General features: G+C 46.0%; 1 protein-coding gene across 1 annotated transcript; it reads left to right on the forward strand.

Annotated features, from left to right (window-relative positions):
- Nucleotides 1-2,803: 2,803 nt before the first annotated feature.
- ap5s1 (adaptor related protein complex 5 subunit sigma 1) lies at nt 2,804-7,761 on the forward strand. The gene is made up of 3 exons (XM_038967662.1): nt 2,804-3,087; nt 3,838-4,129; nt 6,998-7,761. The coding sequence occupies exons 1-3, from the start codon at nt 2,906-2,908 to the stop codon at nt 7,124-7,126; spliced, it is 603 nt and encodes a 200-aa protein (XP_038823590.1). The 5' UTR covers nt 2,804-2,905; the 3' UTR covers nt 7,127-7,761.
- The last annotated feature ends 15,977 nt before the right edge of the window (nt 7,762-23,738 follow it).

Below are 23,738 nucleotides of genomic sequence, written 5' to 3' on the forward strand. Positions count from 1 at the left end.
GAGAGTGCCCCTGTCTATCTGTAAATGGGGTGTTGGAGAGTGCCCCTGTCTATCTGTAAATGGGGTGTTGGAGAGTGCCCCTGTCTATCTGTAAATGGGGTGTTGGAGAGTGCCCCTGTCTATCTGTAAATGGGGTGTTGGAGAGTGCCCCTGTCTATCTGTAAATGGAGTGTTGGAGAGTGCCCCTGTCTATCTGTAAATGGAGTGTTGGAGAGTGCCCCTGTCTATCTGTAAATGGGGTGTTGGAGAGTGCCCCTGTCTATCTGTAAATGGGGTGTTGGAGAGTGCCCCTGGCTATCTGTAAATGGAGTGTTGGAGAGTGCCCCTGTCTATCTGTAAATGGAGTGTTGGAGAGTGCCCCTGTCTATCTGTACATGGGGTGTTGGAGAGTGCCCCTGTCTATCTGTAAATGGGGTGTTGGAGAGTACCCCTGTCTATCTGTAAATGGGGTGTTGGAGAGTGCCCCTGGCTATCTGTAAATGGGGTGTTGGAGAGTGCCCCTGTCTATCTGTAAATGGAGTGTTGGAGAGTGCCCCTGTCTATCTGTAAATGGGGTGTTGGAGAGTACCCCTGTCTATCTGTAAATGGAGTGTTGGAGAGTGCCCCTGTCTATCTGTAAATGGGGTGTTGGAGAGTGCCCCTGTCTATCTGTAAATGGGGTGTTGGAGAGTGCCCCTGTCTATCTGTAAATGGGGTGTTGGAGAGTGCCCCTGTCTATCTGTAAATGGGGTGTTGGAGAGTACCCCTGTCTATCTGTAAATGGAGTGTTGGAGAGTGCCCCTGGCTATCTGTAAATGGGGTGTTGGAGAGTGACCCTGTCTATCTGTAAATGGGGTGTTGGAGAGTGACCCTGTCTATCTGTAAATGGAGTGTTGGAGAGTGCCCCTGTCTATCTGTAAATGGGGTGTTGGAGAGTGCCCCTGGCTATCTGTAAATGGAGTGTTGGAGAGTGCCCCTGTCTATCTGTAAATGGAGTGTTGGAGAGTGCCCCTGTCTATCTGTACATGGGGTGTTGGAGAGTGCCCCTGGCTATCTGTAAATGGGGTGTTGGAGAGTGCCCCTGTCTATCTGTAGATGGAGTGTTGGAGAGTGCCCCTGTCTATCTGTAAATGGGGTGTTGGAGAGTGCCCCTGTCTATCTGTAAATGGGGTGTTGGAGAGTGCCCCTGTCTATCTGTAAATGGGGTGTTGGAGAGTGCCCCTGTCTATCTGTAAATGGGGTGTTGGAGAGTGCCCCTGTCTATCTGTAAATGGGGTGTTGGAGAGTGCCCCTGTCTATCTGTAAATGGAGTGTTGGAGAGTGCCCCTGTCTATCTGTAAATGGGGTGTTGGAGAGTGCCCCTGTCTATCTGTAAATGGAGTGTTGGAGAGTGCCCCTGTCTATCTGTAAATGGAGTGTTGGAGAGTGCCCCTGTCTATCTGTAAATGGGGTGTTGGAGAGTGCCCCTGTCTATCTGTAAATGGGGTGTTGGAGAGTGCCCCTGTCTATCTGTAAATGGGGTGTTGGAGAGTGCCCCTGTCTATCTGTAAATGGGGTGTTGGAGAGTGCCCCTGTCTATCTGTAAATGGGGTGTTGGAGAGTGCCCCTGTCTATCTGTAAATGGAGTGTTGGAGAGTGCCCCTGTCTATCTGTAAATGGGGTGTTGGAGAGTGCCCCTGTCTATCTGTAAATGGAGTGTTGGAGAGTGCCCCTGTCTATCTGTAAATGGAGTGTTGGAGAGTGCCCCTGGCTATCTGTAAATGGGGTGTTGGAGAGTGCCCCTGGCTATCTGTAAATGGGGTGTTGGAGAGTGCCCCTGGCTATCTGTAAATGGGGTGTTGGAGAGTGCCCCTGTCTATCTGTAAATGGGTTGTTGGAGAGTGCCCCTGGTTATCTGTAAATGGAGTGTTGGAGAGTGCCCCTGTCTATCTGTAGATGGGGTGTTGGAGAGTGCCCCTGGTTATCTGTAAATGGAGTGTTGGAGAGTGCCCCTGGTTATCTGTAAATGGAGTGTTGGAGAGTGCCCCTGGTTATCTGTAAATGGGGTGTTGGAGAGTGCCCCTGGTTATCTGTAAATGGGGTGTTGGAGAGTGCCCCTGTCTATCTGTAAATGGGGTGTTGGAGAGTGCCCCTGGTTATCTGTAAATGGGGTGTTGGAGAGTGCCCCTGTCTATCTGTAAATGGAGTGTTGGAGAGTGCCCCTGTCTATCTGTAAATGGGGTGTTGGAGAGTGCCCCTGTCTATCTGTAAATGGAGTGTTGGAGAGTGCCCCTGGTTATCTGTAAATGGAGTGTTGGAGAGTGCCCCTGGTTATCTGTAAATGGAGTGTTGGAGAGTGCCCCTGGTTATCTGTAAATGGAGTGTTGGAGAGTGCCCCTGTCTATCTGTAAATGGAGTGTTGGAGAGTGCCCCTGGTTATCTGTAAATGGAGTGTTGGAGAGTGCCCCTGGCTATCTGTAAATTAAAAAAACAAGAACACGGTGCTGTCTGGTTTTCTTAATACAGTATAAGTAATTTGAAATGATTTATACATTTACTGTTGATACTTAAGTATATTTAAAACCAAATACTTTTACTTTTACTCAAGTAGGATTTTACTGGGTGACTTTCACTTTTACTTGAGTCATTTTCTATTAAGGTATCTTTACGTTTACTCAAGTACGACAATTTGGTACTTCTTAAACAACTGGTAAATAGGGAACCACTCATTCGGTTTCAATCGATGAACACGTAGTTCTTCACGCTCTCTCTCTCTACGATGACAGTGGCGCCCTCTAGTGTTGAGTCCAAATGACTGCATCTGTCTTGTCACCTGATCGAACCAGGAAGCAAAGAACAAGCTCTTCAATCAGACATCCCTGTAGTGATCGACAGAGAAAGACTAACTAGATCGATATCTAAGTTCATTAAGTCACACAGCGACACCATGGTTCAATGTTTCCTGATTCATACCGTTAACCCGGTAAGCACTCTGGCGCCCGGGGAGAGCCGCGTGCTGTACTCCCGTGTGTTTGGACCGGAGGAGGGCGCGCTGACCGGGGCGGACAGTGAACTGGGACCGGAACAGAGGCGGCTTCTGCAAAATGAGAAGGTAGCGGTGGTGGCGAGGTGAGAGACGGTCCTGGGACCTGTACTAGAAAGACACTGTTGTTTCATGCAGTTTTGACATGCTGGCTAGGCCACTAACTTGACAATCCTGTAATGTCAAAGATGAATGTGATTGCGTGAGCTTCTTTGAATGCACAATACTCTAAGTAGGTCATCGTCAACAGTAGTGTACTATATAGGGAATAGGGCTCTGCTCAACAGTAGTGTACTATAAAGGGAATAGGGCTCTGGTCAACAGTAGTGTACTATATAGGGAATAGGGTTCCATAGGGCTCTGGTCTACAGTAGTGCACTATATAGGGAATAGGGTCCCATAGGGCTCTGGTCTACAGTAGTGCACTATATAGGGAATAGGGTTCCATAGGGCTCTGGTCTAAAGTAGTGCACTATATAGGGAATAGGGTGCCAGTTGGTACTTAGTTTTGAAAACATTTCCCCCTGTGTTATGTTCTTCACTACGCCCAAGGCTATACATTCCTACCGCCAGCGGGCGAGGGGAGTTTGCAGTTTAAGACGTGATTTGCATTGCTGGGTGGTAGCCCACACTCATAGTCTATACATATATCAACATAAGTGGCGACAGGAAGTAGGCGGTGGGCTGTGGGAGGAGGGGCTGTGGGAGGAGGGGCTGTGGGAGGAGGGCCGGTGGGAGGAGGGCCGGTGCAGTGACCCAGTCCTGTGTTGCTCAGGCCAGGTGTTGCTAGCAAGTAAAATAACTACCTCTCTCTCTCTACTCCATCCCTCTCTCAGGCAGGTGCGTAGTGCGGTGACCCTGTCTCGTGAGGCCTCAGGCCGGGTGTTGGTCGAGACCGTACTGGGAGAGGAGCTGGTGGCTCTCCAAGAGGCTGACAGCGGGGTGCAGCGGCTGGGGAGGGGAGAGCCCTGGGCTGGGGAGAGGAGTGCTCTGTGGCTGGGGGTCCAGAGCCTAGCCTTCACCCTGGTCACTGAGCCCCATGAGAACCTGCTTCTGGCTGAGGGGACCCTGAAGAACATCACCAGACACTGTCTGGAACATCTACGCATGCTGGGGACGGGGAGCGAGGTGAGAGATGTGCCGGATGGTCTAGATGAATGTTGTAACAGACTTTGGCCAGGGCCTAGCCTTCACCCTGGTCGCTGGGGCCTAGCCTTCACCCTGGTCGCTGGGGCCTAGCCTTCACCCTGGTCGCTGGGGCCTAGCCTTCACCCTGGTCGCTGGGGCCTAGCCTTCACCCTGGTCGCTGGGGCCTAGCCTTCACCCTGGTCGCTGGGGCCTAGCCTTCACCCTGGTCGCTGGGGCCTAGCCTTCACCCTGGTCGCTGGGGCCTAGCCTTCACCCTGGTCGCTGGGGCAAAAACAGTTAAAAAAATAAATACAAATCTTATACCTGCTGGAGCGCTACGTGCTACGTGCGGGTCCTGCTATGCTGACCAGTCAGCTGAGATAAGGCAGGGCTTTACCAATCAATCAACTTGATTGGAGTCCACCTGTGGTAAATTCAATTGATTGGACATGATTTGTAAAGGCACACACCTGTCTATATAAGGTCCCACAAGTTGACAGTGCATTTCAGAGCAAAAACCAAGTCATGACGTTGAAGGAATTATCTGTAGAGCTCTGAGACAGGATTGTATAGAGATACAGATCTGGGGAAGGGTACCAAAACATTTCTGCAGCATTGAAGGTCCCCAAGAACACAGTGGCCTCCATCATTCTTAAATGGAAGAAGTTTGGAACCACCAAGACTCTTCCTAGAGCTGGCCACCGGCCTAACTGAGCAATCAGGGGAGAAGGGCCCGTTGGTTACTCTGACAGAGCTCCAGAGTTCCTCTGTGGAGATGGCAGAACCTTCCAGAAGGACAACCATCTCGGCAGCACTCCACCAATCAGGCCTTTATCGTAGAGTGGCCAGACGGAAGCCACTCCTCAGTACATGACAGCCTGCTTAGAGTTTGCCAAGAGGCCCCCCAAACCATAAAAAACAAGATTCTCTGGTCTGATGAAATCAAGATTGAACTCTTTGGCCTCAATGCCAAGCGTCACGTCTGGAGGAAACCTGGCCCCATCCCTACGGTGAAGCATGGTGGTGGCAGCTTCATGCTGTTGGGATGTTTCTCAGCGGCAGGGACTGGGAGACTAGTCAGGATTGAGGAAATTATGAATGGAGCAAAGGACAGAGAGATCCTTGATGAAAAGCTGCTCCAGAGCGCTCAGGACCTCAGACTGGGGTGACGGTTCACCTTCCAACAGGACAACGACCCAAAGCACACAGCCAAGACAATGCAGGAGTGGCTTTGGGACAAGTCTCTGAATGTCCTTGAGTGGCCCAACCAAAGCCCGGACATCTCTGGAGAGACCTGAAAATAGCTGTGCAGCGACGCTCCCCATCCAACCTGACAGAGCTTGAGAGGATCTGCAGAGAAGAATGGGAGAAACTCCCCAAATACAGGTGTGCCAAGCTTGTAGCGTCATACCCAAGAAGACTCAATGCTGTAATCGCTGTCAAAGGTGCTTCAACAAAGTACTGAGTAAAGGGTCTGAATACTTAAGTAAATGTGATATTTCAGTTTTTTTTTAATACATAAATGTCTAGAAACCAGTTTTTTCTTTGTCATTATCGGGTGTGTAGATTGATGAGGAATTTTTTTTTCCGTCCAATTTAGAATAAGGCTGTAACACAACAAAATGTGGAAAAAGTCTGCGTCTGTGAATACTGAATGAAGTCTGTGAATACTGAATGAAGTCTGTGAATACTGAATGAAGTCTGTGAATACTGAATGAAGTCTGTGAATACTGAATGAAGTCTGTGAATACTGAATGAAGTCTGTGAATACTGAATGAAGTCTGTGAATACTGAATGAAGTCTGTGAATACTGAATGAAGTCTGTGAATACTGAATGAAGTCTGTGAATACTGAATGAAGTCTGTGAATACTGAATGAAGTCTGTGAATACTGAATGAAGTCTGTGAATACTGAATGTTCATTGTTTTGTCAAAAAAAATGTCTAATTTGATGGACAGCAATATTCAAATCTTTGATTTTCAAGAGACTGAACCATTCAGGAACACTCAACACCTCTTGAAAAGTCATTATGGTCTTTGGCATCAACGTTTGTGTTATTATCCAAGGGTGTTCATAAGAGTGAGGGCAGAGCAATACTTGTTTCAAGTATTGTGGTGACAGCATCATGTTATGGGTATGCTTGTCACTGACAGGAACTGGGGAGTTTGTCAGGATCAAAGTAAATATGAGTAAATCCCAGGGACAAAGTTAGAGGAAAATCTGCTTCTGAAAACCCTGGGACAGAGTATTTATTTCCCAGTGATGTTTAATGCCAAAGTCACACCAGAATTTTTTTCCCCCAAGAGGTGTTGTGTGTTCCTGAGGGGTACAGCAATCATTCCTGACTTAAATTTGCTTCAAAATCTGAGAATATTTCTGTCCCAACCAAATGTATTGCGCTTGAGAAATTGTGAGAAAAACACGAAATAATTGTTGACCTAAGAGTTGTGCAAAGTGAGCACAATCTTATTCAAAATTATTCACAGCTGTAATGGCTGCCAAAGGTGCTTCTATCAAGTATGAACTCTGGGTGAAGACATCTTCGTCGTTTAAAAAAAATATATAATTTGGAGAAAAAAATATATAATTTAACTTTGAAAATGTGTAGTAGGTCGTGTAGATCGATAAAAGGGAAAAAATATGAATTTCCTTTTAAGATGTTATTGAAAGGCAGCAAAATGTGGAAACTGTAAACTTTCACTGTGGCATTCTGGGGGTTTATTCATATCTAGTCCTGTTTGTTTTTAAGGTCCTGGATTCTCTATTTTGTACCTTACTTCTTCACAATCCAGAGAATTATTTTGCTATATGGTTTGCACCTGTTGTTTTCTCTGCATGTGACAAATATACTTTTGTTTTATTCTTCAGGTCCTGTTGAAGAGTGACCGTATCGATGTCCTGCTCCACCGTCTATTACCACACGGTCAACTGCTGTTCCTCAACCATCGCTTCACCCAGAGTCTGGAGAAGGAGCTGGCTAATTACATGGCCCAATGAGAGAGAAGGAGAGGATGGCATATTATGCCTAAAAGAAGGTCTGAAACAGCAAGATGCCATCTAAACTTTAAAGAAAATAAAAAATAGCTTGTTTTGATTTAATGTTGAAAACATTTTTATTACGCCGCTCTCTAATGAACACTACCCTTGGATAGCCTTGGAGAATACATGAACCTTCCTCTTCTCTTCCTTGGGATACCACGGGCTAACAGGAAGTGGGTTGATACCACGGGCTAACAGGAAGTGGGTTGATACCACGGGCTAACAGGAAGTGGGTTGATACCACGGGCTAACAGGAAGTGGGTTGATACCACGGGCAAACAGGAAGTGGGTTGATACCACGGGCTAACAGGAAGTGGGTTGATACCACGGGCAAACAGGAAGTGGGTTGATACCACGGGCAAACAGGAAGTGGGTTGATACCACGGGCTAAAAGGACGTGGGTTGATACCACGGGCTAACAGGAAGTGGGTTGATACCACGGGATAACAGGAAGTGTGTTGACCTGAGGTGTCCAGAACAGAAAGACACAACTATCCATCACACAGAGACTGTTATTGTCACAAAGCTGCCTGAAGAGTCTGTCTGTCTGAACTGTCTGTCTGAACTGTCTGTCTGAACTGTCTGTCCTGTCTGTCCTGTCTGAACTGTCTGAACTGTCTGTCTGTCTGTCTGTCTGAACTAACTGTCTGTCTGAACTAACTGTGTCTGTCTGTCCTGTCTGTCCTGTCTGTCTGTCTGTCTGTCTGTCTGTCTGTCTGTCTGTCTGTCTGTCTGTCTGTCTGTCTGAACTGTCTGTCTGAACTGTCTGTCTGTCTGTCTGAACTGTCTGTCTGTCTGAACTGCCCTGTGACCTTACCCATCCAGGAGATGGCAAATTAACCTTTGTGGCAAAAAACCTATATTTGTTACATGTGCTGAATACAACAGGTGTAGGCCTTACTGTACAATGCTTACTTACAAGCCTTTAACCAACAATGTAGTTTTAAGAAAAATAATAGATAAGAAAATATTTACTAAAGTGGGAGGGGGGTCAATGCAAATAGTCTGGGTAGCCATTTGATTAACTGTTCAGCAGTCTAATGGCTTGGGGGTAGAAGCTGTTCAGCAGTCTAATGGCTTGGGGGTAGAAGCTGTTCAGGAGTCTTATGACTTGGGGGTAGAAGCTGTCTTTTGGTCCTAGACTTGGCGCTCCGGTACCGCTTGCCGTGCGGTAACAGAAAGAACAGTCTACGACTTGGATGACTGGAGTCTTTGACAGTTTTTTGAGGCTTTTCTCTGACACTGCCTGTGATGTACCGGGGAACAGGGGGTTAGATCTCTAGAGATTGGTAGATGTCTATGCTGTTTAAGGTGAAAGATGGAACAGATTCTTGGGGGCCATTTTTTGACAACATGCCTTCATTAATTCACTCCCCCCACCCCTCCTCGCACCTATCATACTACAATGGCTGACCCACTGTCTGTCTGAACTGTCTTCTGTCTGAACTGTCTGTCTGAACTGTCTGTCTGAAATAGTCTGGGTAGCCATTTGATTAACTGTTCAGGAGACTTGTGACTTGGGGGGTAGAAGCTGTTCAGGTTGCTGTACCTATCATACTACAATGGCTGACCCTGTGAAACAACACGTGCACCGTGATAATAAAACATGTCATTATTCCGTATAGTAGGGCCGCATGTTGAACCGATACCTGTAGTAGCGGACATGCTGCCAGGTGCGCTAACGCCGAAGATATTTATAACTAACCCAAGATCATTAACATGCGAGCACATGAAGCATAGTGGGCAGAGCCAAGCACGAACTAGTGAGATCCTATTGGAACGTTCTAGCATGTATTTGCATATATTTCCGTTGGGGAACGCCTTCTCTGTGAAGTACGCGTATGCAATAGCCTAATTTGCCTTTGCACTCCTTGTAAACAAACGCATTTCTTTTTCATTTTTTAAAATAATTGTCGCGGTAACTAGTCTTCAACTGTTTTAAGCTAAAAAAAAATGCCTTTCAAACTGTAAAACATGCAGACAGATCTGGAATAAGTTGCTTTTCGCTTTTCTTTTTTTTCTCCATTTCAACTTTTTGAACTGTACCTGTTGTTCATTAAAAGCTCCACAGGGAAGTCTTTGGATCCGTCTCTGCTGTTGAACCGTTTAAAGCTCCCAACACCAACTTTGACACGTACAGAGCCTTCGGAAAGGGGTTCACACCTCTTTACTTTTTCCAACTTTTTGTTGTGTTACAGCTTCAATTTAAAATGTATTACATTTGAGATTTTGTGTCACTGATCTACACACAATACCCAATAATGTCAAAGTGGAATTTTGTTTTTTTAAAGTTTTTTACAAATTAATTAAAAGTGAAAAGGTGAAATGTCTTGAGTCAACACGTATTCAACTCCTTTGTTATGTCAAACCTAAATACGTTCAGGAGTAAAAATGTGATTAACAAGTCACATAATTAGTTGCATAATCATGTTTAACATGATTTTTGAATGACTCCCTCGTCTCTGTACCACACACATAACATCTGTATGGAAAGCCATTTCTTTATTAAGTTGAACATGTGCTCTTTATGACAATGTTATTGGACCAAGTTACACTTCTCAAAAAGCACCGAAATGGTGGCACGACCCTACTACTGCCATTACTACTACCATTACTACTGCCATTACTACTGCCGTTACTACTGCCATTACCACTACCATCACTACTGCCATTACCACTACCATTACTACTGCCATTACTACTACCATTACTACTGCCATTACCACTACCATTACTACTGCCATTACTACTGCCATTACCACTACCATCACTACTGCCATTACCACTACCATCACTACTGCCATTACCACTACCATCACTACTGCCATTACCACTACCATTACTACTGCCATTACTACTACCATTACTACTGCCATTACCACTACCATTACTACTGCCATTACTACTGCCATTACCACTACCATCACTACTGCCATTACCACTACCATTACTACTGCCGTTACTACTGCCGTTACTACTACCATTACTACTGCCATTACTATTGCCATTACTACTACCATCACTACTGCCATTACTACTGCCATTACCACTACCATCACTACTGCCATTACCACTACCATTACTACTGCCATTACTACTACCATTACTACTGCCATTACCACTACCATTACTACTGCCATTACTACTGCCATTACCACTACCATCACTACTGCCATTACCACTACCATCACTACTGCCATTACCACTACCATCACTACTGCCATTACCACTACCATTACTACTGCCATTACTACTACCATTACTACTGCCATTACCACTACCATTACTACTGCCATTACTACTGCCATTACCACTACCATCACTACTGCCATTACCACTACCATTACTACTGCCGTTACTACTGCCGTTACTACTGCCGTTACTACTACCATTACTATTGCCATTACTACTACCATTACTATTGCCATTACTACTACCATTACTACTGCCATTACTACTGCCGTTACTACTGCCATTACCACTACCATCACTACTGCCATTACCACTACCATTACTACTGCCATTACTACTACCATTACTACTGCCATTACCACTGCCATTACTACTGCCATTACCACTACCATCACTACTGCCATTACCACTACCATCACTACTGCCATTACCACTACCATCACTACTGCCATTACTACTACCATTACTACTGCCATTACTACTACCATTACTACTGCCATTACTACTGCCATCACTACTGCCATTACCACTACCATCACTACTGCCATTACCACTACCATTACTACTACCATTACTACTGCCATTACTACTGCCATTACTACTGCCATCACTACTGCCATTACCACTACCATTACCACTACCATTACTACTACCATTACTACTGCCATTACTACTGCCATTACTACTGCCATTACCACTACCATCACTACTGCCATTACCACTACCATCACTACTGCCATTACTACTACCATTACTACTGCCATTACTACTACCATTACTACTGCCATTACTACTGCCATCACTACTGCCATTACCACTACCATCACTACTGCCATTACCACCACCATTACTACTACCATTACTACTGCCATTACTACTGCCGTTACTACTGCCATTACTACTACCATTACTACTGCCATTACTACTACCATTACTACTGCCATTACTACTGCCATTACTACTGCCGTCACTACCATTACTACTGCCGTTACTACTGCCGTTACTACTGCTGTCACTACTACCATTACTACTGCCATTACTACTACCATTACTACTGCCATTACTACTACCATTACTACTGCCATTACTACTACCATTACTACTGCTGTCACTACCATTACTACTGCCATCACTACCACTACCATTACTACTGCCATTACTACTGCCGTCACTACCAATACTACTGCCGTCACTACCAATACTACTGCCGTCACTACCAATACTACTGCTGTCACTGCCATTAGTACTACCGTTACTACTGCCGTCACTACCGTTACTACTGCCATTACTACTACCATTACTACTGCCATTACTACTGCCGTTACTATTGCCATTACTACTACCATTACTACTGCCATTACTACTGCCGTTACTACTGCCATTACCACTGCCATTACTACTGCCATTACTACTACCATTACTACTGCCATTACCACTACCATTACTACTGCCGTTACTACTGCCGTTACTACTGCCATTACTACTACCATTACTACTGCCATTACTACTACCATTACTACTGCCGTTACTACTGCCGTTACTACTGCCATTACTACTGCCATTACTACTGCCGTCACTACCATTACTACTGCCGTTACTACTGCCGTTACTACTGCTGTCACTACTACCATTACTACTACCATTACTACTGCCATTACTACTACCATTACTACTGCCATTACTACTACCATTACTACTGCTGTCACTACCATTACTACTGCCATCACTACCACTACCATTACTACTGCCATTACTACTGCCGTCACTACCAATACTACTGCCGTCACTACCAATACTACTGCTGTCACTGCCATTAGTACTACCGTTACTACTGCCGTCACTACCGCTACTACTGCCATTACCACTACCATTACTACTGCCATTACTTCTGCCATTACTACTACCATTACTACTGCCATTACTACTGCCGTCACTACCATCACTACTGCCGTTACTACTGCCGTTACTACTGCTGTCACTACTACCATTACTACTGCCATTACTACTGCCATTACTACTACCATTACTACTGCCATTACTACTACCATTACTACTGCCATTACTACTACCATTACTACTCTTGTCACTACCATTACTACTGCCATCACTACCACTACCATTACTACTGCCATTACTACTGCCGTCACTACCAATACTACTGCCGTCACTACCAATACTACTGCCGTCACTACCAATACTACTGCTGTCACTGCCATTAGTACTACCGTTGCTACTGCCGTCACCACCATTACTACTACCATTACTACTGCCATTACTACTGCCGTCACTACCATTACTACTGCTATTACTACTTCCGTCACTTCCATTACTACTGCCGTCACTACTGCCGTCACTACCAATACTACTACCATTGCTACTGCCATTACTACTGCCATTACTACTGCCGTCACTACTATTACTACTGTTGACACTACCGTTACTACTACCATTACGACTGCCGTCACTTCTGCCGTCACTACCATTACTACTGCCATTACTACTGCCGTCACTTCCATTACTACCTCCGTCACTACTGCTGTCACTACCAATACTACTACCATTACTACTGCCGTCACTACTACTACTACTGTTGACACTACCATTACTACTACCATTACTACTGCCGTCACTACCATTACTACTGCCGTCACTACTGCTGTCACTACCATTGCTACTGCCATTACTACTGTCGTCACTCCCATTACTACTTCCGTCACTACCATTACTACCATTACTACTGCCGTCACTACTATTACTACTGTCATCACTACCATTACTACTGCCATCACTACCATTTCTACTGCCGTCACTACTGCCATCACTACCATTACTACTGCCATTACTACTGCTGTCACTGCCATTACTACTGCCGTCACTACCAATACTACTGCCGTCACTACCATTTCTACTGCCGTCACTACTGCCATCACTACCATTACTATTGCCATTACTACTGCTGTCACTGCCATTACTACTGCCGTCACTACCAATACTACTGCCGTCACTACCATTACTACTGCCGTCACTACCATTACTACTGCCGTCACTACCATTACTACTGCCATTACTACTGCCGTCACTACCATGACTACTGCCGTCACTACCATTACTACTGCCGTCACTACCAATACTACTGCAATCACTACCGTTACTACTGCCGTCACTACCGTTACTACTGCCGTCACTACTGCCGTCACTACTGCCGTCACTACCATTACTACTACCGTTGCTACTGCCATTACTACTGCCATTACTACTGCCGTCACTACCAATACTACTACCGTTGCTACTGCCATTACTACTGCCATTACTACTGCTGTCACTACCATTACTACTGCCATTACTACTGCCGTCACTACCAATACTACTGCCGTCACTACCAATACTACTGCCGTCACTACCAATACTACTGCTGTCACTGCCATTAGTACTACCGTTACTACTGCCGTCACTACCGTTACTACTGCCATTACCACTACCATTACTACTGCCATTACTTCTGCCGTTACTACTGTCATTACTACTACCATTACTACTGCCATTACTACTGCCGTCACTACCATTACTACTGCCGTTACTACTGCCATTACTACTGCTGTCACTACTACCATTACTACTGCCATTACTACTACCATTACTACTGCCATTACTACTACCATTACTACTGCCATTACTACTACCATTACTACTGCTGTCACTACCATTACTACTGCCATCACTACCACTACCATTACTACTGCCATTACTACTGCCGTCACTGCCATTACTACTGCCGTCACTACCAATACTACTGCCGTCACTACCAATACTACTGCCGTCACTACCAATACTACTGCCGTCACTACCAATACTACTGCTGTCACTGCCATTAGTACTACCGTTGCTACTGCCGTCACTACCATTACTACTACCGTTGCTACTGCCGTCACTACCATTACTACTACCATTACTACTGCTATTACTACTTCCGTCACTTCCATTACTACTGCCGTCACTACTTCCGTCACTTCCATTACTACTGCCGTCACTACTGCCGTCACTACCAATACTACTACCATTGCTACTGCCGTTACTACTGCCATTACTACTTCCGTCACTACTATTACTACTGTTGACACTACCGTTACTACTACCATTACGACTGCCGTCACTTCTGCCGTCACTACCATTACTACTGCCATTACTACTGCCGTCACTTCCATTACTACCTCCGTCACTACTGCTGTCACTACCAATACTACTACCATTACTACTGCCGTCACTACTATTACTACTGTTGACACTACCATTACTACTACCATTACTACTGCCGTCACTACCAATACTACTGCCGTCACTACTGCTGTCACTACCATTGCTACTGCCATTACTACTGTCGTCACTCCCATTACTACTTCCGTCACTACCATTACTACTACCATTACTACTGCCGTCACTACTATTACTACTGTCATCACTACCATTACTACTGCCATCACTACCATTTCTACTGCCGTCACTACTGCCATCACTACCATTTCTACTGCCGTCACTACTGCCATCACTACCATTACTACTGCCATTACTACTGCTGTCACTGCCATTACTACTGCCGTCACTACCAATACTACTGCCGTCACTACCATTTCTACTGCCGTCACTACTGCCATCACTACCATTACTACTGCCATTACTACTGCTGTCACTGCCATTACTACTGCCGTCACTACCAATACTACTGCCGTCACTACCATTACTACTGCCGTCACTACCATTACTACTGCCGTCACTACCATTACTACTGCCATTACTACTGCCGTCACTACCATTACTACTGCCGTCACTACCAATACTACTGCCGTCATTACCAATACTACTGCCGTCACTACCAGTACTACTGCCATTACTACTGCCGTCACTACCATTACTACTGCCGTCACTACCATTACTACTGCCGTCACTACCAATACTACTGCAATCACTACCGTTACTACTGCCGTCACTACAGTTACTACTGCCGTCACTACTGCCGTCACTGCTGCTGTCACTACCATTACTACTACCGTTGCTACTGCCATTACTACTGCCATTACTACTGCCGTCACTACCAATACTACTACCGTTGCTACTGCCATTACTACTGCCGTCACTACTATTACTACTGCTGTCACTGCCATTACTACTCCCGTCACTACTGCCGTCACTACCATTACTACTGCCATTACTACTGCCGTCACTTCCATTACTACCTCCGTCACTACTCCTGTCACTACCAATACTACTGCCATTACTACTGCCGTCACTTCCATTACTACTGCCGTCACTACCATTACTACTCCCGTCACTACTGCCGTCACTACCATTACTACTGCCATTACTACTGCCGTCACTTCCATTTCTACCTCCGTCACTACCATTACTACTACCATTACTACTGCCGTCACTACTATTACTACTGTTGACACTACCATTACTACCATTACTACTGCCGTCACTACTATTACTACTGCCGTCACTACCATTACTACTGCCGTCACTACTGCTGTCACTACCATTACTACTGTCGTCACTCCCATTTACTACCGCCGTCACTACTATTACTACTGTCATCACTACCATTACTACAACCAATACTACCATTTCTACTGCCGTCACTACTGCCATCACTACCATTGCTACTGCTATTACTACTTCCATCACTACCATTACTACTCCCGTCACTACCATTGCTACTGCCATTACTACTGCCGTCACTACCATTACTACTGCCGTCACTACCATTTCTACTGCCGTCACTACTGCCATCACTACCATTGCTACTGCTATTACTACTGCCGTCACTACCATTACTACTGCCGTCACTACCATTACTACTGCCGTCACTACTATTACTACTGCCGTCACTACCATTACTACTCCCGTCACTACTGCCGTCACTACCATTGCTACTGCCATTACTACTGCCATCACTACCATTACTACTGCCATTACTACTGCCGTCACTACCATTACTACTACCATTACTACTGCCATTACTCCTGCCGTCACTACCATTACTACTCCCGTCACTACTGCCGTCACTACCATTGCTACTGCCATTACTACTGCCATTACTACTGCCGTCACTACCATTACTACTGCCATTACTACTGCCATCACTACCATTACTACTGCCATTACTACTGCCGTCACTACCATTACTACTCCCGTCACTACTTCCGTCACTACCATTACTACTGCCGCCACTACCATTACTACTGCCGTCACTACCATTACTACTGCCGTCACTACCATTACTACTGCCATTACTACCATTACTACTGCCGTCACTACTGCCATCACTACCATTACTACTGCCGTCACTACCATTACTACTGCCGCCACTACCATTACTACTGCCGTCACTACCATTACTACTGCCATTACTACCATTACTACTGCCGTCACTACTGCCATCACTACCATTACTACTGCCGTCACTAATATTACTACTGCCACTACTTCTTGCCTAGAGAGTTTTTAGCTATACTTTTCGTGGCTGTTTATTTACCACCACAGACAGATGCTGGCACTAAGACCACACTCAGTCAGCTATATTAGGAAATAAGCAAACAGGAAACCACTCACCCAGAGGTGGCACTCCTAGTGGCCGGAGACTTTAATGCAGGGAAACTTAAATCAATTCTACCAAATTTCCATCAACATGTTAAATGTGCAACCAGAGGGAAAAAAACTCTAGATCACCTTTACTCCACACACAGAGACGAGTACAAAGCTCTCCCTCGCCCTCCATTTGGTCAATCCCACCACAATTCTATCCTCCTGATTCCTGCTTACAAGCAAAAATTAAAGCAGGAAGCACCAGTGACTCGGTCTATAAAAAAGTGGTTAGATGAAGCAGATGCTAAACTACAGGACTGTTTTTCTGTCACAGACTGGAACATGTTCCGGGATTCATCCAATGGCATTGAGGAGTACACCACATCAGTCACGGGCTTCATCAATAAGTGCACCATAGACCACCATAGTCCATGTGCCCAAGAACACAAAGGCAACCTGCCTAAATGACTTTCGACCTGTAGCACTCACGTCTGTAGCTATGAAGTGCTTTGAAAGGTTGGTAATGGCTCTCATCAACACCATTATCCCAGAAACCCTAGACCCACTCCAATTTGCATACCGCCCAAACAGATCCGCAGATGATGCAATCTCTATTGCACTCCACACTGCTCTTTCCCACCTGGACAAAAGGAACACCTATGTGAGAATGCTATTCATTGACTACAGCTCAGCGTTCAACACCATAGTACCCTCAAAGCTCATCACTAAGCTAAGGATCCTGGGACTTAACACCTCCCTTTGCAACTGGATCCTGGACTTCCTGACGGGTCGCCCCCAGGTGGTGAGGTTAGGTAGCAACACATCTGCCACGCTGATCCTCAACACTGGAGCTCCCCAGGGGTGCGTGCTCAGTCCCCTCCTGTACTCCCTGTTCACCCACGACTGCATGGCCAGGCACGACTCCAACACCATCATTAAGTTTGCAGACGACACAACAGTGGTAGGCCTGATCACCGACAACGACGAAACAGCCTAAAGGGAGGAGGTCAGAGACCTGGCCGGGTGGTGCCAGAATAACAACCTATCCCTCAACATGATCAAGACTAAGGAGATGATTGTGGACTACAGGAAAAGGAGGACCGAGCACGTCCCCATTCTCATCGACGGGGCTGTAGTGGAGCAGGTTGAGCGCTTCAAGTTCCTTGGTGTCCACATCAACAACAAACTAGAACGGTCCAATCACAACAAGACAGTCGTGAAGAAGGCACAACAAAACCTATTCCCCCTCAGGAAACTAAAAAGATTTGGCATGGGTCCTGAGATCCTCAAAAGGTTCTACAGCTGCACCATCGAGAGCATCCTGACTGGTTGCATCACTTGCTGGTACGGCAATTGCTCTGCCTCCGACCGCAAGGCAATGCAGAGGGTAGTGCGTACGGCCCAGTACATCACTGGGGCTAAGCTGCCTGCCATCCAGGACCTCTACACCAGGCGGTGTAGGAGGAAGGCCCTAAAAATTGCTGTACCAGAGTGCCAAGTCTAGGACCAAAATGCTTCTCAACAGTTTTTACCCCCAAGCCATAAGACTCCTGAACAGGTAATCAAATGGCTACCCGGACTATTTGCATTGTGTGCCCCCCCAACCCCCCCACCCCTCTTTTTACACTGCTGGTACTCTCTGTTTATCTTATATGCATAGTCATTTTAACTATACATTCATGTACATACTACCTCAATTGGCCGCACATTGGCTAACCGGGCTATCTGCATTGTGTCCCGCCACCCGCCACCCACCACCCGCCAACCCCTCTTTTACGCTACTGCTACTCTCTGTTCATCATATATGCATAGTCACTCTAACCATATCTACATGTACGTACTACCTCAATCAGCCTGACTAACCGGTGTCTGTATGTAGCCTCGCTACTTTTATAGCCTCGCTACTGTATATAGCCTGTCGTTTTGCTGTTGTTTTATTTCTTTACTTACCTATTGTTCACCTAACACCTAACACCTATTGTGCACTATTGGTTAGAGCCTGTAAGTAAGCATTGTTATAACATTGGACAAACAGAGAGATGAAAATGAAGACCCTAAGGAATTAACAACAATTAGAAAAATGGAAATCACTTGCAAACCACTTGAGCAACAAGGCATGACATGCTGTAAAATATCTTCAGGCTTGGCGCTTGTTGAATTGCTACATTTAAATGATAAATGATAAAGGTGTGACCCCAACTTTAATTATACTGAACAAAAATATAAAACGCAACATGTAAAGTGTTGGTTCCACGTTTCATGAGCTGAAATAAAAGAGCCCAGAAATGTTCTATAAGCACAAAAAACGTATTTCTCTCATAAATTTGTTTACATCCCTGGTAGTGAGCATTTCTCCTTTGCCAATATAATCCATTCACCTGACAGGTGTGTTATATCAAGATGATTAAACCACATGATCATTACACAGGTGCACCTTGTGCTTGGGACAATAAAAGGCCACTCTAAAATGTGCAGTTGTCACACAACACAATATCACAGATGTGTCAAGTTTTGAGGTAGCGTGCAATTGGCATGCTGACTGCAGGATTGTCGACCAGAGAGCACTGTTGACAGAAAATTGCTGTTCATTTCTCTACCATAAGCCACCTCCAACATCATCCAACATCGCCAGCCCAGGTCCTCCACATCCGGCTTCTTCACATTCGGGATCGTCTGAGACCAGCCACTCGGACAGCTGATGAAACAGGAGTATTTCTGTCTGTAATAAAGCCCTTTTGTGGGGAAAAACTCCTTCTGATTGGCTGGGCCTGGCTCGCAAGTGGGTGGGCCTAACCGTCCAGAGGAGTGATGCTGGTTGGGCAGGTGGGCAGAAAACGGTTGAAAAGCATGCATTTGGTTTCACTAGCGTTTTACTAGCATTTAAGAGTAGTTGGAGGCCATGGAAGGAGTGTTGTATGTCATTGAAGCTCGTCTGGAGGTTGGTTAACACAGTATCCAAAGACGGGCCAGGTGTATACACAATGGTGTCGTCTGCGTAGAGGTGGATCAAGGAATCACCCGCAGCAAGAGCGACATCGATGATATATACAGAGAAAAGAGTCGGCCCGAGAATTAAACCCTCTGATACCCCCATAGAGACTGCCAGAGGTCCGGACAACAGGCCCTCCGATTTGACACACTGAACTCTGTCTGGGAAGTAGTTGGTGAACCAGGCAAGGCAGTCATTTGAGAAACCAAGGATATTGAGTCTGCTGATAAGAATACGGTGATTGACGGAGTCGAAAGCCTTGGCCAGGTCGATGAAGACGGCTGCACAGTATTGTCTTTTATCGATGGCGGTTAAGATATCGTTTAGTACCTTGAGCGTGGCTGAGCCATGACCAGCTCGGAAATCGGATTGCACAGCGGAGAAGGTACGGTAGGATTTGAAATGGTCGGTAATTTGTTTGTTAACTTGGCTTTTGAAATGGCTTTCGAAGACTTTATCAAATCAAATGTTATTTGTCACATACATATGGTTAGCAGATGTTAATGCGAGTGTAGCGAAATGCTTGTGCTTCTAGTTCCGACCGTGCAGTAATATCTAACAAGTAATCTAACAATTTCACAACAACTACCTTATACACACACAAGTGTAAAGGAATGAATTAGAATATGTACATATAAATATATATGGATGAGCGATGGACGAACAGCATAGGCAAGATGCAGTAGATGGTATAGAGTACAGTATGTACATATGAGATGAGTAATGTAGGGTATATAAACATAAAGTGGCATAGTTTAAAGTGACTAGTGATACATTTATTACATCCAATTATTAATTATTAAAGTGGCTAGAGATTGAGTCAGTATGTTGGCAGCAGCCACTCAATGTTAGTGGTGGCTGTTTAACAGTCTGATGGCCTTGAGATGGAAGCTGTTTTTCAGTCTCTCGGTCCCAGCTTTGATGCACCTGTACTGACCTCGCCTTCTGGATGATAGCGGGGTGAACAGGCAGTGGCTCGGGTAGTTGTTGTCCTTGATGATCTTTTTGGCCTTCCTGTGACATCGGGTGGTGTAGGTGTCCTGGAGGGCAGGTAGTTTGCCCCCGGTGATGCGTTGTGCAGACCTCACTACCCTCTGGAGAGCCTTGCGGTTGGGGGTGGAGCAGTTGCCGTACCAGGCGGTGATACAGCCCGACAGGATGCTCTCGATTGTGCATCTGTAAAAGTTTGTGAGTGTTTATGGTGACAAGCCAAATTTCTTCAGCCTCCTGAGGTTGAAGAGGCGCTGCTGCGCCTTCTTCACAACGCTGTCTGTGTGGGTGGACCATTTCAGTTTGGCTGTGATGTGTACGCCGAAGAACTTAAAACGTTCCACCTTCTCCACTACTGTCCCGTCGATGTGGATAGGGGGGTGCTCCCTCTGCTGTTTTCTGAAGTCCACGATCATCTCCTTTGTTTTGTTGACGTTGAGTGTGAGGTTATTTTCCTGACACCACACTCCGAGGGCCCTCATCTCCTCTCTGTAGGCCGTCTCGTCGTTGTTGGTAATCAAGCCTACCACTGTAGTGTCGTCTGCAAACTTGATGATTGAGTTGGAGGCGTGCATGGCCACGCAGTCGTGGGTGAACAGGGAGTACAGGAGAGGGCTGGGAACGCACCCTTGTGGGGCCCCAGTGTTGAGGATCAGCGGGGTGGAGATGTTGTTTCCTACCCTCACCACCTGGGGGCGGCCCGTCAGGAAGTCCAGGACCCAGTTGCACAGGGCAGGGTCGAGACCCAGGGTCTTGAGCTTAATGACGAGTTTGGAGGGTACTATGGTGTTAAATGCTGAGCTGTAGTTGATGAACAGCATTCTTACATAGGTATTCCTCTTGTCCAGATGGGTTAGGGCAGTGTGATTGCGTTGTCTGTAAACCTATTGGGGCGGTAAGCAAATTGGAGTGGGTCTAGGGTGTCAGGTAGGGTGGAGGTGAAATGATCCTTGACTAGTCTCTCAAAGCACTTCATGATCTAGGAGGTGAGTGCTACGATAGTCATTTAGCCAGTTACCTTAGCTTTCTTGGGAACTGGAACAATGGTGGCCCTCTTGAAGCATGTGGGAACAGCAGACTAGGGTAAGGATTGATTGAATATGTCCATAAACACCCAGCCAGCTGGTCTGCGCATGCTCTGAGGATGCGGCTAGGGATGCCATCTGGGCCAGCAGCCTTGCGAGGGTTAACACGTTTAAATGCTTTACTCACGTTGGCTGCGGTGAAGGAGAGCCCGCAGGTTTTCGTGTCGATGGTACTGTATTGTCCTCAAAGCCAGCAAAGAAGTTGTTTATTTTGTCTGGGAGCAGGACATCGTGGTCCACGACGGGGCTGGTTTTCTTTTTGTAGTCCGTGATTGACTGTGGACCCTGCCACATACCTCTCGTGTCTGAGCCGTTGAATTGCGACTCTACTTTGTCTCTATACTGTGCCTATCTTGTTTGATTGCCTTGCGGAGGGAATAGCTACACTGTTTGTATTCAGTCATGTTTCCGGTCACCTTGCCCTGGTTAAAATCAGTGGTTCGCGCTTTCAGTTTTACACGAATGCTGCCATCAATCCACAGTTTCTGGTAGGGGAAGGTTTTAATAGTTGCTGTGGGTACGACATCGTCAATGCACTTTCTAATGAACTCGCTCACCGAATCAGCGTATTCATCAATGTTATTGTCCGACACTATGCGGAACATATCCCAGTCCACGTGATCGAAGTAATCTTGAAGCGTGGATTCCGATTGGTCGGACCAGCGTTGAACAGACCTGAGCACGGGCGTTTCCTGTTTTAGTTTCTGTCTATAGGCTGGGAGCAACAAAATGGAGTCGTGGTCAGATTTTCCGAAAGCAGGGCAGGGCTTTGTATGCGTCGCGGAAGTTAGAGTAACAATGGTCCAGGATTTTTTCCGCCCAAGTAGCGCATTCGATATGGTGATAAAATTTAGGGAGTCTTGTTTTCAGATTAGCTTTGTTAAATTCCCCAGCTACAATGAATGCAGCCTCAGGATATGTGGTTTACGTAGAGTCCGATGAAGTTCATTCAGGGCCGTCGAGGTGTTTGCTTGGGGGGGGGGGTATATACGGCTGTGATTATAATCGAAGAGAATTCTCTTGGTAGATGCGACATTTGATTGTAAGGAATTCTAGGTCAGGTGGGCAAAATGACTTGAGTTCCTGTATGTTTTTAAGATCACACCACGTCTCGTTAATCATAAGGCATACACCCCCGCCCTTCTTACCAGAGAGATGTTCGTTTCTGTCGGCGCGATGCATGAAGAAACCAGCTGGCTGTACCGACTCCAATAGCGTGTCTCGAGTGAGCAACGTTTCTGTGAAACAAAGAACGATACAATCTCTGATGTCTCTCTGGAAGGCAACCCACGCTCGGATTTCATCTACCTTGTTGTCAAGAGACGTTGGCGAGTAGTAAACTCGGGATGGAGCCCCTCCTGCGGCACCGTTGTTTTGGGTCGCCGGCTGGGATCAGATCCATTGTACTGGAGGCAAAACAGAGGATCCGCTTCAGGAAAGTCGTATTCCTGGTCGTAATGTTGGTAAGTTGACGTTGCTCTTATATCGAATAGTTCCTCCCGGCTGTATGTAATAAAACTTCAGATTTCCTGGGGTAACAATGTAAGAAATAATACATAAAAAAACAAAATTCTGCATAGTTTCCTGAGAACGCGAAGCGAGGCGACCATCTCTGTCAGCGCTGAGTCTAGAAAGGCAGGGCAGGATGGATATAGGTCTATAACAGTTTGGGTCTAGAGTGTCACCCTCTTTGAAGAGGGGATGACCCCGGCAGCTTTCCAATCTTTAGGGATCT

This window comes from Salvelinus namaycush, chromosome 28 (genome assembly GCF_016432855.1).
Source record: "Salvelinus namaycush isolate Seneca chromosome 28, SaNama_1.0, whole genome shotgun sequence".
NCBI classification, from domain to species: domain Eukaryota; kingdom Metazoa; phylum Chordata; class Actinopteri; order Salmoniformes; family Salmonidae; genus Salvelinus; species Salvelinus namaycush.